This window comes from Perca fluviatilis, chromosome 18 (assembly GCF_010015445.1).
Source record: "Perca fluviatilis chromosome 18, GENO_Pfluv_1.0, whole genome shotgun sequence".
Lineage (NCBI taxonomy): Eukaryota > Metazoa > Chordata > Actinopteri > Perciformes > Percidae > Perca > Perca fluviatilis.
The window spans coordinates 20,523,989-20,534,273 of record NC_053129.1 but is presented as its reverse complement, the minus strand read 5'-3'; the positions used below and the strand labels follow the sequence as shown (position 1 = coordinate 20,534,273).

Here is a 10,285-nt window from a genome sequence, read left to right as displayed (position 1 = left end):
GGTCCGTTGCTTCGCAACGAGTAAACTCTCAAGAGCAGACCAAACCAAACAAATGCAGCTCCTCCCGGGCAGGCTAACGCTACCTAACTTGTTCTTGGTCAATTAGCTTTCAGATTTATTAAACAAGTGCAATGTCCAAGGCACAACCCAAGAAAAAGGAGTCCTCCTCCAGTAAAGTATCTGTATCCGACCGACAGACGGAGTGAGTTTGGTTAGCTAATTTTGGCAATTAGCGTTAATTAAGGCCAGTTTTAGTTAGCATTAAAGTTAGCAACGTATTATCAAAATAAACTACGCTAGCTTTAGCGAACGTTAGCATTTAGGAAGCTTGCTAATCGTGACAGAACATCGTATTTTAACTGTGATTGGTTTAATTGTGTTATGTACGTAAATACAGATATGTAGCTAACGTTAAGTTAGCGTTAGCTATCTATCTACTGTAGCTAGCTATCTATCTAACGTTATCTATCTATCTGTCTGTTTGTTTAGCTGTAAGTCATACGGCATGTGTGTAAAAAATAATCATTATTATCATTATGGCCAAAACATTTAGCCATTAAGAGCTATATCACTTCTACTATGAGAGTGTAAACAGGGATTTGGTGCGTTTACTCTTTACTGAATCTTTGGTACTGAGCTGGCTAATTTTGTTGCTAAAGATTGACAAAAGGGAAGCCAAGAACAATAAAGAAATTATGAGTTATGTGTCATTATTTCAGAGCAGCGTCCCTAGTAGCCACTTCCTCTGAGAGCCTAGGAGGTGTCTGGAGATGCAGATTCCCCAATTGGCCTGAGTGGAATGATGCAGAAGTCAACAAGGAGAAATGGGACTCAAGTAAAGGAGCTGAAGATGGAAAGATGAGCAAGAGTCACAATGCTGTAAATCTGGAGTGTAAAATAATGAAATTTGCATCGGCAACGTATACTGTACAATGTATTGATAAATGGAAAAAATGCTTCAAATCCACTTTACAACTTGACTAATTTTGAGATTATGTTGATCTCTGTTTCTGTATGTCACATTCACTTTGTTTGCTTTTGTCTGCAGCCATTTTTTGAAGATCCTGAGGGAAAAATTTCCCTGCCTCCATCTTTGAAAGTGCACTCCTGGAAGCGTCCTACAGAGTTTATTGTCAACAAGGTGTGCTTCTGTGTTAATGATATGGTTTCTGTGGTAGTACTGTACATGCCAAATTTCTACCTGTCTACAACATGACAGTTATTCCATGGCACTGTAAAATAGATAAAAATGGTTTATGCTTGGACTCTTATACTATACCCTATGTAGCCATTCAAAAACATGGACTTGCAAAAGCATTCATCTCCTGATCAAAAATATTGATTTATTATTAATTAACAGTTTGTTGCAGCCATTAGATGCATCAACACGTGCATTTATTTGCCACACAGTGTGAAATGTAGTTAAGGAAATCTGCTCTCTAGTCACCTCCAATGAAGTTTTAATTGCATCACTCCACTTTTGTGTTACCCGTCGCTCAGTGCAGTATTAAGCAATTACTGGAAGCTTCCTGCTTTTTGAATTAGTCCTTGCCAGGTCACAAGCTGCCTTTTCACTAAAGATGTCAGAAGCATTTCATTAATTTCATACAAGAGGAATACAGGCTAATCACAGAAGTAATCAGCTGTGCAGATGCAGGCAACAGCTCTACTGTGAATCTCTCTTCATCAGTCTATACCAGTGTTATTGACAGAATTAATTCAAAATTTGGTTCTTACTTAGAGTTGCTGTGACAATGGGAGAAAACTCAACCTCCCTTGAGGTGAGATCCCCTGATCTCTCTCACCATCACCTGACCCATTAATTCATTTTTAATTAGTAACACTGTAGAGTCTATTAACTTGGTTGTGAAATATTCATCACAGACACAGTCTTGGGAGTATCATGGCAAGGTTAGACCAGTTTAAGACCTGGGATGAGTAGAGAAGTATTAAGTAGGTTAAATATTCATGTCCATTTTAAACAGGTGAGGCATGACAGCAATATTCTAAAGCTGGTTGATCACTGTGTTATTATACTGAATAATTCTGATATGTACAGATGCTACCACACACTGTATAACAACCTGAGTGCATAACGTTTGTCTGTCAGTCATCTGGCTGTGAAGGTGCTAAAATTCTCATGCGCATGTATTAATTTATGCCTACAATGAATACAATGATCTGCTTTATTTTACTGTAGGGTCTCACCGTTGTTGAAAACCAAACAACCTTTGACCTAATCTCCCCCAATGATCATCTGTTTTGCAGTGAGGTTAGTTTTCAACTGTTGTTTTCTACTTTTCTATGACCAGTATCAATCAGCACTTGGATAGTGTATTTCTTGTCAGACAGGGTAACGTTTTACTGACAGAAATAAATTAGACTGGGGTAATGCAATGCACTATTGCTTTTGTGAATGATAGATCAGATAATTGAGGATTCGTTCAATAGATTGGTTGATAGTTGTTAAACTCATGATTCATTTTCTCCCCCTTCTCTCCATCTTTGATCAAGCTGATGAGGTGGATCATCAGTGAGATCTATATTGTTTGGATGCTGCATAACAGCACATTTACAGAACAAGATGTTTGGAGACCTTGGGAGCACATCTACTCGCTGTGTAAGGTGGTGAAAGGTCATGAGCCGCTCTACAACAACTATGGGAAATACATTGTCAGACTCTACTGGATGGTGAGCCTGACATGCACGCAAACATCCATTCACACATCTACTGTAAGGCTACTAAAGATTACGTTTTTAGGAAACTCAAACCTTCTGACATCACAATGCCTCTTTGTTAATAATACATTTTTTAGAGGCACACTTGAGGTAACGGATAACACAATATTGCTGTAGCAGCTGAGCTGCTGCGGACCTCTGTTCACAAGGACGCCACACACTCGGGGAGGAATGTTTCACACAGATCTTTATTTTGCCGACTGCACATAGACAGAACGCACTGTGTCAGACAGTTCTCACGGAGTTCCCTCGCTCCCACCTGGCCCGAGGCTCTCAGTCGGGAATGTCCGAACTCCCACTGTCCAGTCTCTCTCACAATGACAGCGTCCTCTCCTCTCCTCTCCTCTCCTCTCCTCTCCTCTCCTCTCCTCTCCTCTCCTCTGTGTCGGCATCTTCACTTCTTTCAGCGTCGGCGATCACCCCCCTGCTCCAGCTCGCTACTGCTTTTAAAGGGAGAGTATGATTAGACAACTTGTTACAGCTGTGTCAATCAGCCCTCTCCCGCTTGCTCACCAGAGCCACCACCTCCCCCCACTCTCTCTCTCTCTCTCTCTCTCTCTCTCTCTCTCTCTCTCTCACACCACACCTCCACAATTGCATTTTATTATTCAGCAGACCCCATAGGATGCAGCATACGAGAGGGAAATGAGGATGGACTGAGGCTTGGAGGGGGGAAGGGATGAAAAAGCCTTATCCACTCAAAGCTCAAATCAATCAGTCTTACTACTGTGCCAAAAGTGGCCTGGCTTCATATATTGCCTGATTTGATAAGGCTTAACAGAAGTCAACTGCCCGTTACGGAGAGCAAGACTCAAGTTGGGATCTATAACTCTTAAGACCATTAGAGCAGGAACAACCCTGGGAGGGCTTTATGCACTGCAGTGTCATTCATATTGATTATGTGCGAGTGTAAAGATTTTACAGTTTTTTGCTCTAAATAAGGCTCATCATTACTTTGGGAGAGTTGCTGGCCTGAGAGTTTCAGTATGTGTGTTGCTTGCCACAGATCTCTAAGTAGTGGACAATACATCATTGTGTCATTTTCGAAAGGGAACTTCTTCCAGCACAACAATTTGGGTCAGCGAGAGATTGAAAAAAGGCAGAGCTAAAAATGATGGGGTTTTGTAACACTGAGTCTTGCCTTGACAAACAAGCATGACACGGTTGTAGGCAGCAGTCCCCGTGCCAACCATAGCACGCTAACAGATGGTTGTTGAGATGGCATTAAGCACCCAGCCCCCAACCACCCTTCCCATTTCCACGCCTGTTTTCGCTGATAGGCTACTCTTTTTCTCCCCTGCTCATATGATTCTTTATTGTTCCACCACAATCTTTTTTCTTCCTTCATGCCGCTGTAAATATCCATTCCAATCTCATTTTCTCACCCTATTTTCCACCATCCTACAACTCTGTCTCTCCTTTCCTCCTTTTCTTCCTCTCTCCTCTAACTTGCCATTTCACACTGTATTTTACCCCATCTGCGAACACATTGAGCTCCTCCTCAGGGCGATGGTTTGACAAGAAAGTGGAAGAACAAGCAAGAGAGAAAGTAAGCTCGCCCACACTGTGCACACTGCTCTGATAGATAGAAAAGATAGAAAGGCACAGCTGTGAACAATCAGTCAGTTTATCACCAGCTTCTGCTGCTTTTTCTTACAAGCAGTGTGAAACTCCCCCAGACGGCCAGTAGACAGAGCACACCACAGCCGGCATGTAACAAGTTCTGACACCAAATGGGATGCAGCATAATGTAGCTAATGCTAGGAAAGGTGTTAGAATGTGAAGCCCATAGATCTGAGATTTTGAGGTCTTGAGTTATACACGTAGGGCTCTTAGGAAAGATTTTGATGATCTGAATCACACACCTATGGCACAAACTTTAAAATGGTAGGAGAAATCAGTTTACATTAGCAGTGGATGTTTTAGGGGCTGGTATCAGTCATGGCCAATCACATCAGCTCCTCTTATTACCTCAGTTGCAGTTGTCTCCCCCACCACAATGTACAGACTGTTTGGTAAAAGAATTGAGATTTCAGACAAGCTTCCTCTGACATGAAACTGCTATTCAAGTCAGAAACATTTAAGTCAAGGAATTCACTGCAAATGGTTATAGAGTTCAATTCTGCAGAAAATGCTCTGTTCCTTTAGGGAACTTTCAAGGAATCTGAGCAGTGTTTAGAATTATGCTGGGAGAACAAATTACATAACACACTGTAATACAGAGTCAGTGAAACCTGTTTATGTACAACAACATTAGATCCCAGTAGAGTCAACAATACGCAAAGCTTAGCACATTTTGGAGGGATTTGGGGTGGTGGAGGGAGTTGACTCTGCAAGTAGTGTTGGCATGAAGGTATCAGCAAAATAAAAGTATTGTAAGGTTATGAAAGCTGCCTAGTACACTTGAATATGATTGGATGTTACTACTCAGCTGATAGCCGACCAGAAGATGCATCAATGAGACAATGATAATGAGCATGGTTGAAACAGCTGATGGATGAAACAGCTGATAGCTGATCAGCCGATGCCAGCGCCGCTTCAGTACTTGGCCTGAGGGCAACACTCCATTCTGGTGTGAGAGGTGCAAGTATAAATATATACAGCAGCTCAAATATATAGCAAAAAGCAGTATTCCATCATTACAAATATTCTGTGAGATGATGCCTCTTTTTAAGCTGAATTGATTTTTTTTTGGTGATTCTGAGACCCTGGTCAACAGCTCTTGGTTAAAGTGGTTAATAAGGTGGTGATCTGAGACCTGAGAGTGGTATTGTTCTTCTCATCTAACTCTTGGCTAAAAAGGAAACGTATGAATTTCCCTTTAAGTTTTACATGACTTGCTAGAACCACTATTTGAGGTGCATTGATTGTTATACTGTATCTTCACTCACTATGTCTTCCTTCCTTGCTTTTAGGGTTGTTGGAGGAAGATAACAGTAGATGATTCGATGCCATTTGATGAAGAAAACAACCTGCTTCTTCCAGCCTCCAACTGTCAGTCAGAGCTTTGGCCAATGTTGTTGGCTAAGGCTCTTATTAAAGTGGCCAACACAAAGTGAGTTACTGTACATTCCATAAGCATCTCAGTACGGCCACAAGGAGTTGGGAAACAGTTATAATAGTCTTAAAGTAAGAGGGCGGAAGAACAGAGTCAAGCTTATTCCAAGTATATACCCACTATGCAGCCTGACTCTAATAGGACCACTGTACAAATACACACTATGCACACTTCCCCTTTAATCTAACACTATACACTGACCCTGCTTAAGTAAAGCAGTATACAGTACAAGATGTTACTATTTCTCAATTTCAATTGGATTTAAATGCAGTGATTAACCAGTAATTTGCAGTGAACAAAATTAAAGTAATTTACTAACTGATTTCTGAGAACATTAATAAAATCCACAGAGCTTTATTTCAAAATCTAGTCAAGATCACAGTGTTTCCAAAGATACCAAATTTTTCATGCTGAACTATTAGGAAATGTTTGTAAAATAATGTGCAACACACCTAGAATTTCAACATTTCATGTACTGTCAATATACTGTACGGTGTAGGCTTTACTTTAAAGTTTCTGAAGGTAGGCTAAATTGTTAGTGGAAATCAGAGTTCAGGAGGTTAATTTCCTGGCTGACAATTATGTACTGTACATGCTGAATGAAGTTAACTAAACTATTTAAAGCTCATACACACATGCACAAGAACCCCCACACAGAGTGTGTTTTGCTGACTTAGCTAAACCTTCACCTGACCTAATCTCTGCCCTGAGCTGTCTTGAGTTTGGTGACAGGCAGGCAGTGTGCGTGTCTGTGATGGGGAAACATGGCGTATGTAAAGGTGGCTGTTTCAGTGTCCACAGAAGTTCGAGACATAAATGTTTCATCCAAGACAGGAAACAAAGGAGCCTCTCTCCTTGTGAATCATTTATGAACTATAGTGAAAGTTCTTTGTACTGTACTAGTACCAAACTTTGCCCAGGTGTCTGCTGGAGCTCCTCCTTTATTATTTTCTTTAATTAAAAGATGAATTTGAGGGCTCCATCACTTTGGGGCTGAATAGCTTTTTTGTAGTGGTTATGGGCTGTGGCATTATTGATCAAGTTGTATTGATTTCACTTCTGGTATCATGACTGTGCTGTGGACTGGACAGGTTGGCAACATAATCCCAAGAGGACCAATTAAAGCTGCAGCAGCCATCTGTTTCAACTGGAAATTGTGTGCCAAAGATACAGACACACAGACTCCTTCAAAAAAGTTGTAGAGACTTAAATAATAGGTGCAATACACATTTAAAAATGTAGAATAGAAGCTGAGCCTGTATCCTTGCAGACTTGTTAAAATAACACCAACAATTTCTGTTGACTTGTTAACCTATTGACCTATATATGCTTGTGATGGTGCATTAAATGGTGATTGTGTTTATCAATTTACCAAACCACAACGAGAGTCAATTTTCACATCCAATTGTTTCGTTATTTGTGATACTTAAGTTTACACTTTCGTCACAAAAAAATGGCGAAGTTCATGGATGTCAGTTACCTTTGTTGTTTTTTTTCATCCCTTAACATCAAGACAGAGAACAAAAGAAAGTGACATCCATTTTTGTCAATTGCATAGAAACAGTATTGCCATGAGTTTAACTACTTGAGCACCAAGCATATTATGTGCAATTTAACAAATTGAAACTGTGACCTCACAAGTTCCATTTGAGAAGAGTGCCAATGCCACTATGGGTAGTTTGAATGGAGTCTCTGGTTTGTTGCAGATCTGTCTTTTTTAACAGTTCTTTGTATTGTTGTTTCTCAGTGTAGTGTCAGAGGGTTGTGGGCAGATGGGCGAATTGACCTTTATCCACACCCTGACCGGCTGGATCCCAGAAATCCGTCCTATGAAGTAAGGTCCTCATTGACTCCAATCTGTACGTCTGTCTTCTTGTCTCTTAATCTAAATATTTTCCATAGGTTTCCATTGACAGACTTATCTAATCTCTGGTAGTTTATCACAATAAAGGCTGTGGCACTAAATGCACTCACACAAGCTGTGCATTTTTTCTTCTCAAGTGTACTATTTTATAAAGTATACTGTAGCAAAGGGAGAGAGAGAAGTGTATCTGTCTACAATAGTATGGGAAGTCTGAGGATTTGGGTCTAAAATGGATACGGAGATATATAATAAAGGGGGAGGAGAGGCAGCATGGAGCGGAGAATCTCAACTTGTCAGTGATGGAACTTTAATGGGACAACAGTGTTTTGGAGTGGAGCTGGGAAGTGTTATTCTCTCTAGCTCAGCAGGTTAGATGCTGTTAGTGGGTCACCTGGGGAATCTATCAACACATACAGGCACTAAACATGACATTGTTTGTGTTTCAGATTGATTCATGACACATGAGTTTGCAGTCGTATGTGCACGTACCCACATCCACATACATTTTACAGGATTAAATAAGTTAAAATTTCTGCTTACTGTCTAGTTACGGGAGGAGGGGCGGCATCGACGACACAAACAGGATCAGGCTGTTTGCTCAAAAGTTGTAATTTTGTATTAGAGAAGTATAAAGTCACAATCAAGCACATTTCAGCCCAAACAGGCAAAACATGCAGTTTGTTAACCTAGAAAAAAGTTATTTTAAGAAATAATATTATTTTGAAACGTAATAATAATGTCATCCCCTGTACCTTGTAACCAAATTCAGGTTTCTTTAACCTCCTATCAGGTCTGTATACTTGGGAAAAACCTGGGATTTCTTACAAGACACCATTCCCATATTTACACACCCAGATGAGAGTTTGCCGGAGACGAAGCCACAGACTGCAGATCCAGTTGCAGGGAGAGATTCCAGCTTTAATGACAGCAAGAGTCAGCTGCCAGAGAAAAGTAAAGGTCTGAATAGTGCCACAGTTAGACACACACACACACACACACACACACACACACACACACACACACACACACACACACACACGGACACACAAACATGGACAGGCATACAATAATGCACACATGCATACCCGGAAACACTGTAAAGACGAGAACTTGAAATTGCTCATCTTACTTTGATTTTCAATTAAACAGAACAAAAACACATAATTGCATTATAAACTTTGTTAAAGTAGTTACTTCAACTCACTGTATTAAGTTTATTGTGATAAGTTGGTCTCACTTCAAAATGTATGGTGGCGCGCCACTTTGAAATTGTAGTTAGACTCAAATTGAGGCCAGGTCAATTACTCTTTTCATGCTCCACGCTAAAACAGGGTTTCCTGGGCAGTTCTGCAGGGGTTTTCAGTTGCCTACCTTTTCGGCCTGCTCTATGCCTTGAACTCCGATTTTACGCATTCTGCAGTCAGGTGGTTCATTGGCTGGTCAATTCCCATGATGCAAGGCAGTAAATGGTTGTGTCAAACTTTGCTGAAAAGTTTGCAGTTTGTTCGAAATACAAATGTAACTTTATGAATTCTGCCGTTTATTAAACGTGTCTGCTTAGAATGTAATGTTTTGTTGCCTGGTAATTGTCATTGTTGTGCTGGTTTACATTTGTAACCATGAGGTAAGTGACTGTTACGTTTGATAAGAAGAGCTGGAGTTTTGCAGTGTTAGACTTTGAGCAGTAATAGGCTTCCTTCAGCCAGTATTCTGCGGCGCGTCACTTCACTAGTGGCCCTTTTATGTCAAGTGATGCAAGATCAGCAGCTTTAGATGGGCCCCTATTTTGCACGGGGGCTCTTTTAGAAGTCGAAACTTAGTTTTTACACACAAAAGTTAATTATCTGAACAAAAGATAATTAGTTGACATGACTGTTTTTTGAATTATTTAGTATGTGAAACTTAAGATTTTAAGTTTTTATATCTATGAAAGATAAATTATTTAAACAAAACATTATTAGTTGGCACAGCATATGAAAGTTAATTATTTGAACAAAACATTATTAGTTGGCTGAACTATTTTCAAAACGTAGGAGTTTGAGTTGGCCTCAAAACTCAAAAATCTAGTGCAGTAAGTTGCCTTGAAATTTTGAGTTTTCACAACATTTTTGTTTTTACAGTGAACATACATCTCAATTACACACATTGCTTGCACATTTAATTGAGTGAGTCAATTAAATCAATGATCCATTAGATTGTAATCATTTGTATGCACATAATACTTTACTACAGCTTGTTAATTTATCTGCGGGCTGTTTAAAAAAAATTATATACTGTATATCTGTTGTGTGTCTGTTTATATGCAGTACTATATATTTGTATATATGCATGTGAATGCACAGTGTGTGTAAATCTGTATTTTCCTCCCTCTGCATCCATAATTCAACTACTGTGGAGCATGACAATGAATATTTCATTGTCCAAAAGAAACTCACGCTTAGCAATGATTCCATTGCCTTATAGCAGTAATAACCTTTGCAGTATTCATAGTATTGCTTGGTGATGTACTTTAGGACTGGGGGAAAACTCAAAGTTCACTATCATGCCATTCTTACAAATACCTCCATTTCTCAGCCAGTGCCCTGCTGCCTCTTTCCTGTTCTTTCAAGCATCACTTCCTGTTT

General features: G+C 39.9%; 1 protein-coding gene across 7 annotated transcripts in view; it reads left to right on the top strand.

Annotated features, from left to right (window-relative positions):
* adgb (androglobin) overlaps nucleotides 1-10,285 on the top strand; it is a 43,809-nt gene continuing 33,524 nt past the window's right edge. For 2 of the 7 annotated variants that reach the window (XM_039782535.1, XM_039782534.1), the window contains exons 1-8: nucleotides 3-202; nucleotides 720-879; nucleotides 1,049-1,141; nucleotides 2,201-2,272; nucleotides 2,515-2,691; nucleotides 5,655-5,794; nucleotides 7,545-7,631; nucleotides 8,452-8,618. In XM_039782535.1, coding sequence (XP_039638469.1) covers nucleotides 132-202; nucleotides 720-879; nucleotides 1,049-1,141; nucleotides 2,201-2,272; nucleotides 2,515-2,691; nucleotides 5,655-5,794; nucleotides 7,545-7,631; nucleotides 8,452-8,618 — 967 coding nt within the window. In that variant the 5' untranslated portion in view covers nucleotides 3-131. Of the gene's footprint in view, nucleotides 203-719; nucleotides 880-1,048; nucleotides 1,142-2,200; nucleotides 2,273-2,514; nucleotides 2,692-5,654; nucleotides 5,795-7,544; nucleotides 7,632-8,451; nucleotides 8,619-10,285 lie in introns of all 7 variants that reach the window. The other 5 variants (XM_039782539.1, XM_039782533.1, XM_039782532.1 and 2 more) reach the window with 5 other exon arrangements.